The sequence below is a fragment of the Solea senegalensis genome, linkage group LG3 (genome assembly GCF_019176455.1).
Source record: "Solea senegalensis isolate Sse05_10M linkage group LG3, IFAPA_SoseM_1, whole genome shotgun sequence".
In the NCBI taxonomy this organism is placed as follows: domain Eukaryota; kingdom Metazoa; phylum Chordata; class Actinopteri; order Pleuronectiformes; family Soleidae; genus Solea; species Solea senegalensis.
In genome coordinates, this window is record NC_058023.1 from 2,619,846 (window position 1) to 2,640,672 (window position 20,827).

At 44.8% G+C, this 20,827-nt stretch overlaps 1 protein-coding gene across 2 annotated transcripts in view; it reads right to left on the minus strand.

Annotated features, from left to right (window-relative positions):
• Window positions 1-1,819: 1,819 nt before the first annotated feature.
• The window catches only part of chrm2a (cholinergic receptor, muscarinic 2a), a 62,612-nt gene continuing 43,604 nt past the window's right edge, over window positions 1,820-20,827 (minus strand). For both annotated transcript variants that reach the window (XM_044022756.1, XM_044022755.1), the window contains one exon: window positions 1,820-7,232. In XM_044022756.1, the coding sequence (XP_043878691.1) occupies window positions 5,686-7,191 (1,506 nt within the window). In that variant the 5' untranslated portion in view covers window positions 7,192-7,232 and the 3' untranslated portion in view covers window positions 1,820-5,685. The remainder of the gene's footprint in view (window positions 7,233-20,827) is intronic.

Sequence of the window (20,827 nt, forward strand, 5' to 3'; positions counted from 1 at the left end):
TTATTATTATTATCATGATCATAAGGAAAGTGAAATAACTTTAAAATGAAGCCCAAGCACCAAGTGACATGAGGAGGAGAAGAAGAAGAAGAAAGAGTTTTGTCCAGAATGTTCACACATTAAATTCAGTGTGATTTTTCTGAAAACAAATGGAGAGAGAGAGAGAGAGAGAGGAAGAGATTACAGTTCCTGCCACAGCAAGTGCGACAATGCCAACAAAGACGTTTATTTACTGAATTGATTTATTGAATGTTTACATTTAGGTGCGATTTTGTGATTAAAGATCACGTGAATTATTCTATATTTCATCTTTGAAGAAGTCGCAGGACGATGATAAAAGAAGTGTGGAATGAAAAATCATCCACGTGTAATAATTTTCCTTTAAAGCCTCGACTCGTTATCTACCACAGCACTTTCACACGGGCAGGACTCCACGCTGGTTCTGGTTCTGGTTCATGAACCTAATCGAATCTAAAAAGGAACAGAAGACACAACATGATATTCCGGGTTGTGAAGACGAGCGGGAAGATTTTTGCAGATGAGGAACGTCCTGCCACTTTGGTTCCTCTTAAACTAGCGTCACAAAGCACCATGGTTCCGAGCCAGAGCCAGAACCAGAACTGTGTCTGTCAGAAAACCAGCCTGCATTCACACTAGTTAAGCTTGTTAACCAAACAGGGTTCCATGTTGTCTTGACTTAGCTTCCAAACTAGTTTATGATATTTTTAGGTGTGAAACACAAACTCAAATTTCCAGGAACCAGAGCCGCGCGGCCGTCGTGAAGGCGCCAGTTATTACGTTTAGAAATGGAGTGAGATATAAAAGTGGGACCCAGAAGTTGCAGCTGCTGACCTGTCACATGTAGATGGAGTCAAAACTACAGATGGATGATTCAGTCCACACTGTTTCCTTGCATTTGCAGTCAGACGGTGGCTGTGTGTCATCTGTGTGTGTGTGTGTCCAGGTATTACTAATGTTGTGGGGACCTAAACCTGTTTACACAGTCACATTATGGGGACTTGTCCTCCTTGTGGGGACAAAAAGCAAGTCCCCATAACGTAAATGACTACATTTTAAGGTGAAGATATGTTTTAAGGTTAGGTTAGGGTTAGGGTTAGGATTAGGCCAGTAGTAATTGTGGTTAAGGTTAGAGTAAGTCTCCAAGAAATGAATGTAAGTCAATGCAATGTCCCCACAAGTCATGAATGTCGAACATGTGTGTGTGTGTGTGTGTGTATGGATCCTTATTCATCAAGGTCACATCCCAAAAGTGATGTTTGAATGCAGCGATGGGAGCTCAGAGCTAAGACGCACAACGTCCTCAACAAAAGAAAACAATCACACTAATGGTTCGTTCGGCGAGGCTGAAAAGCCCACTCTGAAGTTCCAGCACACACACACACACACACACACACACACACACACACACGCACACACACACACATGCACACACTCACTTGAGATAGGACAAGTGAGTTTCAGGATAAAAGAGCAATTTGTTTTCTGTCACTCTGGGTAAGGCACTGCACATTGCTCTGTACAATCTGGCGATATATTGTTTATATAAAGTAAATATTTTACTTTTTTTCCATCTTGGATTAAAACTCCCACAGCGTCTGCGAGTGTTTCTCACGGCACTGCGACGCTGCGCGAGATTATAATCCAGCCACGGCCTCAGAGAGTCTCTCTCATCAATGTCGTGTACGTAGCCCTTTGACATTAAGCCGTACGAAGGCGAGCTCAGCTAGCTCTGACGGCACATTATGATGTGTTGATGACAATGGAGACAAAGTTTACCGTGGACCAGGATGTTTGCCCCCCGCCCCCCTCCCCGTGTGGGCATATATGGATTTGAATGCACTGGGAAAATGGGAACGTTATGATCGTATAAAAAAGAAAAATGGTGAGAAAGGCGTGGAAAGTGTTTGCACACGATGAAAATGAGACGCAATAAAAGTGCCAGAGCGACGCTGAACACTGACGTTTGAAATTCCTGCGGCAAAAACCTTTGGCTGACCTGCTCGCAACGTCTAAGACTTCTCCAAACATGGTCCACACACACACACACACACACCGACACAGACCTCCCAGCTCGTGCACGCCGGCGTCCGTCAGCCACCTTTTTTTGTGCGACAGCCGCTCAGCGAACATCTCTCTTGTTCTATTACGAGCGCACAATCTGTCATATCACAACAACTCCAGAGAAACACCTGATACACAAACACCGCTTTGTTCTCGTGTGCCCGACAACGACAGGAGGAGGAGGAGGAGGAGGAGGAGGAGGAGGGAGGAACTTTGACGGGAACTTTGCTCCCGCGCTATAAATGAAGCACATGGAGATAGCGGCGGCGAGGACTTTCGGACGCGCCCTGCTCTTTCTCTTCTTCCAGAGAGGCGATAAAGTTCCACTGGTTTCTATCCAACACCCGGGCGGCAGAGACTTGGACCGGGACTCCTGGATGAGCCACTTACTGTCCCGCTGGTATCACTCAAACGACAGCTTTGCTAAAGATGAATCAGATATTCTGGAAGTGAGACGTGTGACAGAAGTCTGACAGAAGCGGCTCCACTTATCGCCCGTGACACACGGTCGACCAAGCGCTGAACTTATACTTTTTTAAGTGTTACACGACTTAACCTCCTCTGATAAATAGTGGTTAACTCACTTTACGATATATTAATCATGGAAATGCGATAAATCTCATAATCTAACGAGCAGCACTGTTCACTTAAAGACATTATTATTATTATTAGTATTTATTGGCTGGGTTTTGTGGGTCATGATTAAATCAGAATGAAGCGACGTGACAGCGTCACTCAAATCTGATGAAACCGATTTCATTCCCATGCTGCACCTGTGTGCGTCAAACTGAACAGAAGGTTCAATAAGACCTGGACCTAGTGTGCATGTGTGACCCTGCTGAAGTGACACAGCATTTTTCATCAGCGGCGCCATCTCCACCCGATTTCATGAACTCAACTCGGATACTCTTTTTTGTTCCGCCCCATTGCGCATTAATTTCTGCAGATTTTTTACTGAAGAAATGGTTGTGTAACACATGACTCAGCACTTTTTTTAAGCTCCACTGTGAAATTCCCTGGATGCTTTTTTTTATCAGTCATGCATGTGGAAGCTCTGGTGTAATTGTCTTTTATAATTCAAACGGACCTCGTCTGGCAATAACCTCAACTTCATGTGACTCCTGTTTTTATTTAAAGCAGCAGCAGCATCAGCAGCAGCATCAGCAGCAGCAGCAGCAGCAGCAGCAGCATCAGCAGCAGCAGCAGCAGCATCAGCAGCAGCCGTACAAGACTCAAGTGTGGTTAACTTGCTCAGGTAACTCAATCCTTGCACTCTGACCCCAGAACATTACATTTATGACGTGATATTGCGACAAACATTTGAGCAAAAGGCCTGAATACGTCTGAGAGGAGCACATGGACGTAGCATTTAGCATTTAGCTTAGCTGTTGCCAGAGGACAACTCTAAATAAAACTGTAGCTCCGTATTAAAGCCTCAACAGAGAGCAGGATTAATTATGGAACAAGCCAATTAGCATAAATGTACATCATATTTACATTTCACGACCCCAAATGAGACTAGAGGACCGTAAAGACATAAAAGGACTGGGACCGAGCGCGGTGCTAAGTGGGACACAAGGTGCAGGAAAGCACCAGCTGAGCGTGTAATGGGCCGTGTTTAATCTCAAATGTAGGTGTTCCACATGGTTCCTATAATCTGATCAGCCTCATGGAGAGTTTTCATTATAGCTTCTGTCCCACGTCGCTCTTTAAAAAGGAGACCGCCTCGAGCTCCGCCCCCGCCCCCTCCCCCCCACCGGTCACTGTGGCAACCTCTTGATCGCGGCTCTCCGACTGAACAGCGTGCGTTACCGTCACCGTGAGAATGGTGTTAACGTGTGAAATGATGGATGACACGCGTGAGCACACGGAACACGTCAGTAAATTCATATTTTCCTCGTGTCTTTTTTAATTAAAACCGAGGACAACCATTCATTACACGTCTAATCGGAGAATGTGGTCGTCGTATAAATGAATTAGCTCACATTTATTATTTATAATGAGTTTGTGGAACGAGTGAAGATGCAGAAATAGCCCTTATTTCAATCACGAGGTAGAAAACCTGTGATCGCAAGTAAACTCCACTCTTGGAGTGCACGCACGCACACACACACACACACACAGGTTCAAATGTCATCTCTCACCAAACCTCACACACTCACACACACACACACACACACACACACACACACACACACACACACACAGGATTAACGTTAAATAAGATCACATTTAACAAAGGCTTGCTTCTCTCAGCTCTGAGCTCTGACCACCTGTCTCGCTCAGTGAGTGGGAGGCGCGCGTCCTCGGCGCGGCGAACAACTCGACAGCAAAACATAAAATCTTAACGGCCGCCGTAAAACAAACAGACTTCCTGTCAGCGGTTGTTAGACACAGTCGTTGTGACATCGCCATAACTGTTACCGTTCTGGTTTAGTTTTGCAGGATCTAAGCTCAACAACTCCGGGCCCCAGCTTTGTATTAGATATTGATATTATATATAATATATATATATATATATATGTATATATATACATTTATCTGTTCCTTTCAATGTCCATTATGTAAGAATTAGTGACATCTACTGGTGGGACAGTGAAATTAAACCTTCGGTTCGCTCTCCATCGTTGGTTTATGTTTCTTCTTCTTTTGTGTGCTGCTGTAGAAACATAAAGTACGTATGAAAGGCTACAAAAAACAAACTTAGTTTTTTTCCAATTTCAATTTCAGCCAATTTTGGACCTTTAATTCAGTGTCCATGTGAGGCTAAATGCTGCATATGTATGGATACGTGCCTGTTTGTGGCAAAACTACGATCCTGTGTGCGAGTTTCATCAAAAGTCATGTTCTGTGAACGGTTCTGAAGAAACAGAACTGCATTCATCTAAATCGTCTCAGAGTGGAGGCAGGAATTTGGACCTTTTTTAAAAACAGAGCGATTGAAGCATCTGTTTGAAACAGACGTAGGCGGGTAAATAAAGACTGAGATCCACTTCGAGCTGCCGCACACAGCGATGCGGTTCACAACAACGTCTTTGCCTCTCGCTCTCATGCGACTTGGGAGTTTGGGAGTGTCATGACGGGAGGTTCTCACAGACAGACAAACAGAGAGGAGGCACACATGGGTGAACACACACACACACACACACACACAGATACGAGTATACTCGGCGTATGTACACTTATGTACAGGTATCGTCACTGAACTTCAAACGTCGGAGGTTTGTGAATTCAGTAAGCCCTATTTTCCCATGTTGAAGTTTTCTGGATTCTTGTACGGCACAGATCTCCCCTCATCGTCGTTGCACCGCTCTCTCGTTTTATCGCTTCAGACTCTGAGACCCTCATTAACGCCACCTCTGCCCAACACGTGTCAACGCAACTGGCGTCGAGTGCTACAACTGGGTGTTGAGAGAGATACAGGAAAAACTGTTGATAGAATGAATGAAAGGGTAATTATATCAAATATACACACGCAGTCTTTACCATGCACTCAGACAACACAAACATATACATGGATGGCGCACACACACACACACACACACAAACACACCAATACACCCGTCTCTTACTTTAGCTCTTCTGCCCATAAATTGCCCACATTTATCTGCCCGACCTGATATTTTTGTACTGGCAGAGGAGCAGGTGTTTGAACGTCTTCTTGAACGTGACGTTGCACAGAGCGTAGCAGGCCGGGTTGATGGTGCTGTTGATGTAGCACAGCCAGTAACCAATAGTCCACACCGTGTTGGGGATGCAGCTGGAGCAGAAGGTGTTGATGAGCACCATCACGTTGTACGGAGTCCAGGTGGCTACAAACGCTACCAGGATAGCCATGATGGTGCGCGTCACTTTCTTCTCCCGTGACGGCGCCGCCTTCTTCTTCTTGTTGGGCGGCTGCTTCGTCATCTTCACGATCTTTCTCGCCACGTGGTTCTGCCGCTCCGTGGCCGGCACAATCTCCACGGTGGCGTTGGAGGCCGTGTAGCAGTCGCCCTTGGGCGACTTAGTCTTGATCTTGATGCAGGTCAGCTTGGAAGCCCCGGCCTTGGCTCGCTGACGCGGGGGCAGTTGACTCGTCTCCAGGCTGGAGTTGGCGGTGGACGGCACCGCCTCCTCGTCCTTCTGATTGGACACGGCTGCGCTGCCGGACGTTGAGTCATTGGAGCTCTCCTTCTCTTCTCCTGGAGCGCAGTTCTCCCTCACCACGTCGTCACCCTCGGTTTCTCCCTCGGCATGTGAGGAGGGCCCTTTACCATTCTGCAGTTTCCCATCATGCTCGTTGGCCCCCGCATTAGCATTCTGGCTCTGGGAATGCCCCGCGTCATCCCCTGGCACATTGTTGTTGTTGGGTTTCGGCGTGTTGTTCCCCCTCGGACCAGACGACACTGGTTCTGGGTTGGCTCCGGACGGTTTGCGATTATCCTTCTTCACGCGACTCTTGCTCGCTCTGGAGATCTGCCAGTAGAGCTGAATCATGATGATGACAGGCAGGTAAAAGGCGGCGATGGCGGTGCCAAACGTGACAGCAGCGTTGGAAAAGAATTGGATGTAGCACTCCTTCTCGGGAACTGTCCGCCCTCCAACAATAAACTGCCAGAAGAGAATGGCAGGCGCCCAGAGGATGAAAGACAGGACCCAGGCAGCGGCAATCATCATTCCTGCCATCTTGGTGGTCCGTTTGACAGGATAGCTGAGGGGCTTGGTGACACAGAAATATCTGTCAAAGCTTATGATGAGGAGATTCATGACGGATGCATTGCTGACAACGTAGTCCAGGGCCAACCACAGGTCGCACACCACTGGCCCTAGCGGCCAGTAGCCGATCACTATGTAGACCGTGTACAAGTTCATGGAGCACAGTCCGATAATGAGGTCAGCACATGCGAGGCTGAATAAAAAATAGTTGTTGACGGTCTGTAAGTTCCGGTTGACCTTGATGGAAAGCATGACCAGGATGTTTCCGATGACTGTGACCAAGCTGAGGGAGCCGGCCACCAGCACGATGAACACCACCTCCACAGTCTTGTAGGCACTCTCGCTCTCTGCCACAACTTCTGTGTCGTTGCCTTCGGAGGCATTCCAGGAGGTGAAATTGAATACATCCATGGCATTTGGTCTTTTGTTGCCGCCTCCTACTCAGATGGCACCTACAGAAAAGAGAGACAAAAGAGAGGAGCTGTAATGAGAACACTGTCGCCGTCGAGATTTCTAGTGGTTTAAAGAACTTTTAATGGCACATACTTTAGTCCTTTTCTCTAATCAGAAAGAAGTGTCAACATTTCATATTCAAGCCACATTCGCTGGAATATATTCAATATGCTAAATAATGCAAAACGTCTCATGATGAGAGGAAAGATTAAGAATGATCCAGCGGTAGATTATAAAATATAAATCTACACCTCTCTTAATCGTCAGTATGTGCAGCGTGACCTTGTGTTCCATCAGCTTTTCGTCTGCGTAAATTCTGCATTTCAAATAACCAATGAGGAGGATTATTAGACACATGGATATCTGCCATCAGTGTTTTTCAAATCCACGGCACAACGATAACCTCAATATGAATTAATTTCCTTTAGTAAGTAATCGGTGGAAGGAACATGTTGTTTTACTCACTTTTAGCCTAAGTGATGAATTTAGTCTATAAAAAATGTCTCTAAATACAGAGTTAAGTCTAAATCACACCTAAATCTAAGTAAATAACAGGAACAGGCTTTTGTCATCCTTCCAAATCTTTATATCTTAATTTAAACTGCTCAAAACACTACTTTTTTTAAAGGTTCCTGCTTTGATGGACGTGTTTTGACCACACACCACTCAGCCTGCAGATTACCTCGGAGCCTCAGACGGTCTTTTCATTCCTTCTGACTGCACTGGCAGGTGTTTTCAAGATCAATCTCCCTTCTTTACCACCAGAGTTCAGCAACAACTTACAAAAGAAGCAAAAAGTCCATTTTTCAACTTCCACTTCAACAATTTTCACATGGTTTAAAAAGTGTAGACAGACTTTTTAAACACCTGTGATGATGCATTCTTCACTGTTGAGGTGAAAGTGCATCTTTTCTCTCTCTTTTGCTTCAGGTTTAAAAGATTCTACGTCCACATACCAGCTGTTCTCGTCAAACACTCGTTACCTCACTCGTGTTTCCCGCCTTCCCTCTGCGTCTCCACAGACATGAAAATAAAGCACCGCTATGAGTAACACAGAGAGAGTCACCTGGAAGTGATCGGCTTCGTCGGCATCGTGTGAACTCACGAAGCTTTAAACTGAAAACACGATAGCTTCAGTGCGTTTAATCAGAAATAATAAGTCTGATTTTAGCTCGACGGTTACATGTTAATGTGACGACGACTGCAGCTGGTGAGCGTGGCGGCCATTGTGACTTTAAGCTCTTACAACAGTTGAGCGCAGTTGCCCGAGTAACTGGTGTACATTCACTTATCTGCGGTGCCAGAAATCCCTAATCATTGCATTAGGCATGGAGCTAAGCCGGCCCCTAATCCCCATAAAATGTTCAAGTCCACCGTTTTATAGTCAAAAAAAACACCAACAATACCAGTGGGAAACACTTGTGACTCGCTTGAGACAAGAGGATTAGTGAAGCAAAGTGGATCAGAATTGATGGTCGTTGCACTGCGGAGGAAGTCATCTCTCCTAGCTACTCCGCCCCCCCTTAGCTCCTCCCAACACCTGCAATCTCTGCTATAACATGACAAAAGCTAGAGTCAATGAAAAAGATGCATGAAGACCTTGTTTTTTAAGCCTCATTGTCATTTTTTAAATAATGAGGCTACTCACGCTTTTTAAAGGCCAGTGTGTAATAATTGGTGACATCTAGTGGTGAAATTGCAAACAGAGGGACTACGGTGGCCTGCGCACACCATGCTGGATGTAAATATTTTCACAACTCTCTCTAATCTCTTATTATGTTATAGTGACAACATAAAAAAAGATTTTTGGACGATGAATTGTGCAGCCCTTGCGTCAAAGATTCTGCTTCAGAGCAGGAAATGCACATGTGATTGATTATACAATACGAACACAGCTACAGTACAGTGCATTTCATTTTTAAGGAGAGCTGGTGATGTTTTTTTCTTTTAAGTCGGATTCCTGCCCTACAACTACTTCATTTCATCTCTCCAAGAAACAGCGGGCAACAGTACAGAGGTTGTACCGAACTTCAGAAGTGTCGACTGACTGGTAAAGAAAAGCCTGGCATTCCAGGCTGCTGAGCACGAGTGTCGCTGCCGTCGCCTGGGGAGAGCGGCAGTGGCACTTTTAGCGAGCAGTAGCTATCAATCACAGCACCGAGCTGCGAGTCTCAGTGTGACTGCAGTGAATGTGACGCAGCCTAATCACAACATGAGTGACACCACCATCATTATCCCCAGAGAGGTAAATATTGTGCTTTATTTTGTCAAACCACAATTCATTTTAAAAATGCTTTCATTCACCCACTCTCCTAGTAAACAGATAACTCAAACCTGCCGTCCTAGTTCGTCCTCACCGTACCTAAACTTCTGTTCTGTGCGTCATTGGAGTCAACAATTTCAAATTCATCCTTTTTTGTTTAGTGTATTAAGGGGAAAAACAAGTCAGTTGCCAAGGGAGGATGTGAATAAATGAGCTTGAGTATTGTTGAGAGTTCAGACTAAGGTATTCCAGGAGCTGGCTCACTAGAGCTGAAAATTGCTTATGCCCTCTGGGAAGCAGTGTGGGCGAACCCTCACCCTTTCTACACAACTTCTGTCCTCAATTTGTCTTCTGTAGTAGACACTTGGCTGGTCAAAACAAAAAAAACAGTAATAAAGAAAGAAAAAACTATGTTGCCTTGCCTTTTTGCTTAATTTCTACTAACTGCTTTGCCTTTTTGCTAAAGCGGTTCTTGCACAGGTCGCTGCTTTGGTCAGGGACAGACGGCGCGTTCCACTGACGCAGCTTCAGGAATAATATGAGGAACACTGGCGGCTGTGCAGTTGTACGTACACGGATGCATCTGGCTGCCTCTCATGTCTCCTAAAGTCCTATTCCCTCGTCTCTGAGCACAGATCTAAGGTGCAGCTCAGGGCACCTGCCCCCTGCTTTTCATGATTACATGCATTTCCATTGCTGGCCCCTCTCCATGAGCGCGTGCGGGGTGAGGCCTTCGTTCACTTGCCGGTCGCACAGAAGCATGACTGGAATAGGAAAGCCATGATTGCTGCAGCACACCTGGTCTACAGTGGCTGCACGGACGTATAAGAAGGAAAAAATCATTACCATTTTAGTCGCTTTCCACAGAGAGAATGTAAATACAATAGTGTTGGCTGCTAAACAAAGTCTGTTACTTTGGTGACCGGCGTCCTCCCGGAGGTTAAGTTCCTGCTTAAAGATATATTGGTGCATTTTATCCCATGCTATGTAAACTGTTGTTAACACGTGTCTTTTCATTCAGACAGGGGCGGCACGCTGAGATACAGTAGCACACACACAAAGAATGGACTCAAATATTGCAAGTGTTTGACAGGAAATGAAAAAAGGTTCCGATAACCATCAAACTCACGGAACGTCTCAGTGTGCCAATGAAATACGACAAGCGACCCGAGTCTGGAGCTGCAGTGTAATCAGAAATTTGAATTCACTTTCAATCTCTTTATGCCGTCTCACGGGTATCAGACTGTGAGCGACAGAGCTCAACGATGTCTGCGGAGTTTTCAGGCTCTCAAACATCCACAACTTACAGCTCTACCCACGTATTTCTAGGTGTTTCGTAAAGATGAGATAGCACTGTCTTTTATTAGCTTGCCAATGGGGAAATTGGCAATCCCATGGGGACCAGCAGGGACCAGAATCTGTAGATTTTTTGGGGGGCTGCAAACTGGTGCCTACAGGTGGGCCTCATTCAAAATCCTCCAGTCTACCAGCAGGGAGTGGACTCTTTCACAGAACAGGGACAGCTAAAGAGCTAAAGAGAGATTTGAGGACTCCACATTAGACATGTTAAACTCTTTGGGTTGAAGCTTCAAGGACTTACATTCATGTAACGGTCGGGTCACGTTAAACCGTCTCAGTACACGTTTGTCGTAAAGGATTTTAAACGACCCGGGCCACGACATAACGTGCATTTTAATCGTTTAAAAAGAGACTTGCCACATTGCATCATGCAAATCTTTCATTTTGAGGTCATTTAATCCGATTGATGTTGCATAATTCACATTGGTCAGCAGGAGTAATGGGAAATTCTAATCCATTTGCATCCATGCATTGACTTTGCGTGGGGGGATGTCACGATTTGAATAATTTGCTTTATGTTTCCCCATAAGAAAACCAAAACAACTACTGTATACACTTCATGGCTTCAGTTAAAAACAGTGAGATGCTTCCAAAGCTCCAAGTCACCCTCAGGAACCTGGAAGATCTTATCCAAATCCAGATACTTTTCCAAAGCCTGCACACATGTACCCAACTGTATCAGTCACATTCCGAATGCTTGTCAAGTCCTTCCCCCGTGAGGTCACTCACTCTCTCATTAAAGTCTTGGAATAACACCTAATCCTGCCCCTTTACCCACGGGACCAATTTGTCTTGCAGGACTGTACCAGGAGTTACACCCCCCACCCCCGCCCCCCGACAACAAAGCTTTCAGGGTCTTAGGGGCATAAATGCAACGTCCAACATAAAGCTATGATTCAAGGAACAACTGTCAGACCCGGTAGAATTCTGCACGACAGGGTGTAATTACGAGCGAGCCTCTGCAGGTGTGACAAAGCCTCTCAAACCCACACCTCTCTGGCAGCGCTCGTGTTAAGTGGGCATGAAGTGAGGGGACGTTAATGGAGAGTTAACGAGCAGGAAATGGCATCCGAGTGGGCGGAAAAACAAGCAGCCGCGATAATCTGCACACAGTCAGAGAACCTGCGGGCGACCGTGCGTCGATGTCAGGGGAATAAGCCTAACATCGTCTTTTTATCAACACATTTAGGATTCATTGATTAGTACAAGGAATATAAGAAAGTATTGATATGCAAAATTATGGATATGGGAATATTCTTGATTTGACTTCCAGACTCCAACCACGAGTTGACTCCCCTCTTACTTTAGAGTTCATTTTGAATTAGAATATTTTTGGGGGGAAGAAAAGCACAAGATCACTTTGCTTGTATCCCAGTGTATTAATGTATTATATTACCAGATTCCTAATTATAACATCTTTGCAAAGGTAACACCCAATACATTTGACGTGTAAGATATTAGAAGTGGACCCCATTATTTGACATTAATGAACTTATCTATCCATGTGTCTCATGAGATGGGAAGCAACCGACGATCCAGGATCCTCCTGAAATCTAGTTTCTACATTAATAAATCTACATTTTGTTTTCCTATTTATAAGCAGGTATGAAACATTTTTAAATAAAGTTGTGTTGAATAATGATTGGTAAATGTTTACATGGAGCACAGAGACACAGCGTTACCCAAGCCCACACACACGTGCACATGTTTTGATGAAGGACAGAGTAAGAAGGTGGGGGTACGTGCACAGTTTCCATCTTCCATTGCAGACCTTAATTCCTTCTCCCTGCTTATTTCTGCAGATGAATTATCTCGAGCTGGGACGGCGACTGGCCCACAAATCTCTCCCTGTGACCTTCAGATGCCTCTTCATCAAAATTACATTCACGCTGATTTTCTGCCAATTATCTTCAGCATTGCAGGAGTCTTTTTTTTTGTTTCTTTGTTTAAATAAAGGCGTTCTCTGTCCGGGGTTCCCTCACCTCCACAGATCAGCCTGTAGATACCACAGCTCCTTTAGGGGAAGCCTTGACACATACTATTGTATGTGACAGATGATAGTCACCTGCGCTCCTCTGCCCGCCAACGACTTTCCATTTACTGAACTTTCAAACGTAGAATCTGAGCCAAGTTGGCTTGTTTTTTTGTTGTTGTTTTTTCATCAGTTGCCAGTAAATGGACAGATCTTATAGATGTAGTTCTAACCATAGCTGACAGTGAAGAGGCCACACTGTCTGGATTGTATCACCCAGCCTTCTGGGTTGTAAAAACACTGGAGCTCTGCCAGCGTCGAATGATTCAAGTCCTCAAGCAACCTGGGAGGGCAAAGCAGACAAGTCCATTTTCTGTGAAACGCTGTCACACTGTCGGCTCAGGCGCCTGCCGTTTTTCCCCCTCTCGCTTTATACGACTAAACACCAGCACCATGTATCCTCTGTTGATTTGGCTCTAATTAGCACACTTCCCTTCTTTTGTAAACCACTCCTTATGCTTCTCAAGGGCAGAAGTGGTTTGATGTGCGACTTCACCAAGAACAGTTTCATCAGTGTGAATCTCAGCGGAGTTTGTGTGTTGTTGAGGCGCACGTTACGCCAACTGTGTTCCCTCCATCAGCACAAACATCCAACAGTATCATCAACTTCCACCTAGAGATTTATGAATAGAACGTGTCCAATCAGCCAACTCGTACATGTTTGTAAAGAGACTTAGTCAAGACGACCTGGTGACGTTCAATCTGAGCATAAACGTGGGGAAGAAAAGGTCGTTTCAGTCACTTTGACTACAGCACAGTTGTAACCTTAAATATGACTTTAATAAATAGGTGCCATGCAACAACAACACGAGTGAGGACTGCAGATGTTGTGTTTCTGCTGACTGTAAATGCACCAGAACAAATGTCTAACAGCTTAGCGTCGCTTACAGCTGATTTAAAGGTAGGATTTGGAGGTGTTAGCTGATGTGCATCGACATTACTGAACACATAATGCTTACAGTAGTGGCCAGGGAGAATAGTTTGCCTGTTAGCTGATACAGGACACATTTCTCACGTGGAATCATGGCCAGGCACCTACTATATAACAAGGTAAAATACAGGCATAGAGCCTCTTAATGTCTGGCAGGTTAGTAGCTCCTCTGCTAAATGACTGCAGGGCATCACTAGCTCAACAGCAGGTAACCTGTCTGTATGCTGCGAGGGTGAAAGCTTTGGTAGGAATGCTGTAAATGTGTGTGTGTGTGTGATCCAGCACACAGAAATCCTTTGTGCCTGAATGAGAGTATTGACATTTCCATTTTTTTCCCCCCTCCAATAAAAATCCGCTCACTTTTGATTATCTCATCTGTGTCTCATGTGGGCAAAAATAGAACATTGGTGATTGTTCGTGCATGATACGGCGCTGTTCCCCGCGGCTGCTCTCCAACAGACCTGCTACATTTGATGCTCTGATTCAGATAACTCCCAAGAAAATGGCTTCACTCGATCAGAAACACTGTGTTCCTCGTTAAATCTGGCAACATGGTGTCCTACCATATTGTTGCTATCAGGTAAGTGCATCTCCCAAGTAATGTACCCCTCCCCATTACAGTGACACGGTAGCATGTTTCCTTTTCTATACTGCCTCTGGGACTCCCCTGCTGTCCCTGCCTCTTCATACTATGCATGGCAATGAGTTGGCCTCCCAGTCTCTCCTGGCGGCTGCTGGCTCATTACTGAATTCACATAGCGCGCAGACATAGGATGCATTTTACTGCCAAGCCTCTGCGTTCGTGTAGCAGCTCAGTAATTGCATCACGCAGATGAAGCGCAGCTCTGCCAGTGCAGCTCTGGGATTTCCTCTCTCAGGTTTTCTTCAATTAAACCCTCGCTCTTAGCCGCCACCGCCGAGCAAGTGCATATAGTGTCACATCACCCCCGTATGGAAATTCACGGGGAGCGATGCATAGGCGTCAGAAATAAACACGGTTCAGTTCCGATCTGCTGAGACTCAGACGGCACAGCCGGGCCTCTACGCATCGATGGCGACGCAATAAATGGCACCAAAGTGTGAATAATTCAGCGATTAATTTCAACACACTATTTACGCCGAGCGTGAGAATTGGAGTCATAAGGATCCGGCGACAGGAAGAAACAGGTGGTGCCAGCGTCTCGTGATGAGCTGTGATTTTACTGAATAAGAACAAGTCCAGACATCACAGAAGGAGGGGGAGGAGCTTGACTGCCTTTCACAGGATACCTGTCAGACAATCCCAGCTCCATGCATTTGCTTGCTTAAGTTGGCGACAACCATTCTGATTGGTTAGATGTTTACGAGTTGCAAGTGAAAATGAAAAGTATTATTAATGAGCAAATAAATCACACACAAAACAATAGTGTCTGGTGTGCAAAGGCCTTAGGAGCTACATGAAAATTAAACATGAAGCAAAGACCGCCGTAAACAAAACAGAAAGGTCATTAACGCGGTGTTTAGCGTAACTGCGTCGCATGTCGAGCTCTCGGGCTTCTGTGCCACGAGTGCTTGTGATCGTGCCACTGAATCTGTGTCGACCGACTCCACAACCTGACGCGTTAACGCGGGTCAATGAGCAATTACAGCTAAACGTTTGACTGGAGTGTGTTTGGCGAGAAAAATATAAGCCTTTAAATGTCATGTCGAAAAGGTTTAACTGCCTCTTAGGGAGGTGTCGAGCACGTAGACTGGATTCAGCGGCTCACGATCAGCCGAGGAAGAGTATGCAAAAACCACAATTGGAGTAAATGAGTCTCATTATATTTGAGTCGTGTCTCAAGAACACCAATAAACTTTCCACTAATGGAAGTCGGCTTTACCTTTTCTGCCTGAAAACATGAATATAGATGATTTCACCCACACAAAAGCCCTTAAAAAGCAGCTGTAGGCACTTAATGTCTTGCACTTTCATGTATATCAACGTTGCAGTATTACAGTTTATGAAATTTGAATCCTCCCAACATTTCAGAGAGGACTGATGCCGCTGCCATTTCCCTCCAGCGTGATGCTGCTCTTTTGCTCGTACTCTGGTGAATCAGTGTGCCTGTTTAAGCACTCATAATCGCTCTGCCAGCATCTCTGCCACCCTGCAAATGTCCTGTCCTCGTTCCCTTGTATGTGTCCTGCCTGTGATGTGATCACGCCAGCACCATCCCACGATAGAAAGCTGTGGTGCTCATTAAGATGGTGAGAGATAGCATAAATAAAGGGAAAAAAATGAGTCAGTGTGTGCCTGTTTGATTTGTTCCACTTCATTGTTTCTGTGTTTCTCTTCCCTTCCCCCACATTCTGTCTTTATCCTGTGATTCAGAGTTTAGTGATAAAAACCAGAGCTATTTTGCCCTTGGACAGGTTGTTCTATTTACAGTACCTGCACTAATTCTCATGTTACAGTGAGTCAAAACAAGATTAGCATCACAACGCGCACAAATCTAGAGCAACATTCAACGCGGATTATGTTAAGATTTATCGCTATGCAGACGACGCCCGACTATTCCCACATAATCTCGGAGCAGATCTGCTCGTCTCTCAGACACGTCGACATCATGTGTGATGACATTACACACAAAGTCAATGTGGAGACGCCAATTTTGTGTCATTTGCTTCATTTGAACTTTTTTATGAATCAAAAACAAATCCACTTAGGGATTACGACAGAACTGATGAAATACATACAAATATCCCCCGGTTGCATTTCCCTCATAGTACTTAGTACCTTACCAATCACATCCAATCAAAAGTTATATTACTATATAATCTCGGAAGGTTTTGAGAAATGCTCAGTAGGTACATCTGAGGACTGTCTCGCTGCGTTTGCTCCATCAAAAGTAAAGTCCGTCCATCTTTGAGTCTTTATAACAACGGTCAATGGGACTTGCCTAGAGCAGCAATGACTCTGCAGTTGATCTCTTCCTGTGAAGTAATATTCATATACATGGTCCAGAATGTGACTGCATGTCAGGTGACCTGTCCACCGGCTGCCCACAGACTCCGCCTAATGACACTCCAGTCACAGAGTGACTTCTGAAGCTTTTACTCTTCACCGTGAATGCACTCTCAGAATTGCATGCTGCCGCTTGGCCGTTTCAATTTTTCCTTGAACTTTGTCTGGCATCGTCATTCTAGGCAATTTGGGCCCAGACAGTTCCCGTTTATAGTTCTGAAATGCTACCATTAAAACTCTTTAGACAGCAGCTCCTCTCCAAATACCTCTAACTCCCAAAGTGCTAGCTCTCGCTCACTTGTTGACTTCTTCCACTCTCTTGTGTTGTGTCTAGTGTTGTCCCTCGTTTGTAAACTGCTCTGGATTAATAAAATCTCCATCAAATCCATTTATCTTTTCCAAACTCTAGTTCCCCATGTTCCCTAAATGCATCAGCTGAATAAAACTCAGGAAACTGTAAAAAACTGTCTACTTCACTGCGGCGCTGTGGGACCAACGGTCCAAGAACCACTCATGTATGACCACTCACACAACTTCAGCTGTGTCAGACTAGACGGGGATGAAATGTGGCGCGGCCCGTCGCGAGCAGCCGTCAGCGTCTCTGGCAGTAATCTGCACTCGGACGCCGTGAGCGGTGTCGTTGAAAATAAAGCTGACAGAGGCTAATCCACGGAAGACAACCATGATCCAAACAATAGATGCGCCGTGACCAAAACTCAAAGCCTTCACACCTGACAGCCTGTCAGGACACAGACGGGACATTTCAACAGGATCCACTTCTGTGGCATTCTTGATTTGATCACCTCGTCACTGCTTCGTGTTCCTTCACTGATGAAGAGATTAAAAGTGCGGCACGCTGATACAATGACACTTTGTCACCATTTATTATTTAACCTAAATGACCTTACCCAATGGGAATCTACATTGTTTAACCGTTGATAATCTTCAGTCATGATGGATTTTGTTTTGCATTCTGTATGTAACGTTCAAAATGTTATTTTCTGCTACTTTATGACAAATATTTATAAGTCATATAATGTGTTGATCAGAAATAGCTGTTGTAAAAAACCACGACGTGGCTTTTTTCCAAGCGAAAAATGAAATAAGTTTCCCCCTCTGAATCGACCGTCATCAATTATACATGTCGCACTGTATATTAAATACTGCAGCTTCACTATGTGCCCTCGTCTTATTTGCATTGCCTCGAGCGACTGTCCCTCCCGGAGTAACCGTCTGCTTAGTGGAATTTACGGCGGTGACGTTTAAAGAGATAAACAACAATCATGTTTGTTTGTTATTTTTCTCCTGGAAACACAACCACGCGAGCGCCTCAGATTCTGCTGCTGAGGGAACGATCTGGAAAGATGACAGGAATGCTCCTCCATCAAAATTGATGTATTATTTAGTCGATACATTTTTAAGAAATCCCTTTCTCTTCTAATGGCCAAAACTGTAAAGTTATATCTGTCAAAACCCATCATATCTGAATGAAAGTTGGTGTGGGTGTAGAGAATCAGACACTCTGTTAGCAACCGTTCGTCTCCAGTTTTTGAAGTGATGGGCAGATCCTCACCCAAAGAAATAGAAAACAGTCTGCAGTGTTTGACGAGCACTGTTTTCATCAATAACACAGTGTTTATCACGTAAAACAATGTTACAACAAAGAAAGAAATCATTGACAAGGATGTTTGAAGGCAAGGCGTCAACAATGTCATTAGTCCCTCCCCCTTTGTTTTCAGTATCTCGTTCCCTCGTGCTCTGACTGACAGCTTTTACTTTTGTGCTTCACCACGTAGACGCGGTTAATTAGAGTCTCGCGTTTGTGCCTGGAGCCCACACACCCGCCGGCCAGCTACACGTTCATTAGCAGAGTGAACGCTAATGACGGTGGTTTGGCTGAAGAGAAACAACCTGGAGGGAACCAGCGCTGCCATTTCAGATTCCCGTTCACTGAAAAATGTTGACGTCGTGTCGCCCAAGCACCGAGAGAAGGCTGACCTTTGACCGACGGGAAGTAGGTCAACACCGAGGACTGCTGCGACTCTCCGGTCCAACATAACACAAAACCTTTTTAACTGATCAAACAAAAGGTAAGGGTGGGCGGATCGATCCAAATATCCATAGTATCGATACCAATGTGAGTATTGGTATCGGATCGATACTAGCGTGATGAGATGGATATTTTTGTTGTAGTTTCTCTTCTATAAGTTCAGCAAATCACGCAGATTTCTTCAGAGTTTGTGTGAGCGCAGCGTCTCTCTCTCAGTCCGCTCACGCAGGTCCACTAGGCCCCTCCCCTTTTCTCTCTCCCCCTCCCCCGCAGGATTTTCTCTAAGTTAGTGCCAGAGAAGAAGTACGCTAAAGGGCTAAAACGTTAACACGTTATTGTTTCTTAACAAAAACATGTAGTGTTTGTGTGTTGCGAGGCGACTAGCCAGGTTCAGTAGTGGTTTACACTTAATCTGCACTATTTACTTTATTGTTACTGATATTGTTAAATTGACATTTCTCAGTTCTCCAGTTTTGCGTTCATGTTTGCAACTTTGGTTAATAAAGATTATTTTCTTATTTGGCTTCAATCGTTGTCCTGTGTTTTATTATTATCGTAATCATAATCAATTCATTAAAGGCAAAAGTACAAAATCATTCAATGATCAGGCATTTTCAAGTAAAAAGTATTGGCAATACTGGCCCTATAATTACTTGGTATCGGATCGATACCAAAATGTGCAGTATCGTCCACCCCGAACGAAAGGATCTGAGCTTTGAGTCCTGGTCCAAATGACTGACAGCTGATAACAGGGGCCATGGATCATGGATTTTAAAATAATAAATCAATGCTTGTAGCAGATTTAATAGCAGAGGACGGAGCTACAACATATTTTAATATAATGATGAAACATTTAATCTAATGTGGAATCAAAATGCCTTGCGATTTGCTCAGTGCTGTGTTTGAATGTCATTTACAGACATTTAATAGAACTGAATATGTTCTTTTACTTTCTTTTCTCACCAAGAGTCGATTGTTTTTGTTCAAACTACACGAACGGAACTTGTGACGCGTGTGTGGCCTTTTTTTTTAGGATGAATATGGATGACTGTTTCTTAATTTGACTCCAATAAAGACGTGTGCAGAGGTTCTTGTCAGTAGCTAATAAACTGGCATGAGGTCAGAGGCAGATTTCACATACGGAGGTCGACGCGAGGCCTTAAGGTCCATGAACACCTCGCACACACACACACACACACACTCCAGTGGTTCAGTGGAGATTCAGGGAATAATGTGCATATTTTCCACAGTCACTGAGTGTTTCATTACCTTTGCACTCCCACCAAATTTATTTTCCACAGCCACGCTCGAAACAAGATTACGGCTCATTAGACGTGATATACTGTTAGCACACACCACCAATCCAAAAACTAGCAGCGCGTGAAGCTATGCTTGTATGAGCTTCAGCAGCAGCAGCAGCAGCAGCAGCAGCACCAATCTAAAACTCACTGGTCTGCAGAAAGTTCCAGAACTCCAGGAAACAAAAGTTTCCAAAGTGATGATGTGACACTCGAGTGTCACATCATCAGCAGAGTTGTTAACCCTCGCCGCCCGCTGTTGGTCAAGTTCCCGGCCGAGCGCTCGTCACTCTCCCTGATGAGCTGTCATTTGAATGCAGCGCTCGCACATTACTCACTCCGCAGCCGAGGTGACATCATCGCTGCCACAGGCACACGAGCAGCTGATTATTGAGGATTTGGTCGATTTGGGTGGAAAAAAAAAACCACACTGATGTCAAACGCGATGAAAAACCTAATTGGTATATGATAAGCTTGCACCGTGATAACCAAATTGCAAGAACGCCGGCTTTATTTGCGACGCTCCTAACTCTGTTTGTTCCCTCAGTGTAATTCCCCCGCTTATCATGATTGAAACAAGTGGGGAATAAACACTGTGGTAATCAGGCAACAGGTAACAGTCGCTCAGTTCTACAGTAAACAGACGTGTTATAGGAGTCACGACGCACGGACCAA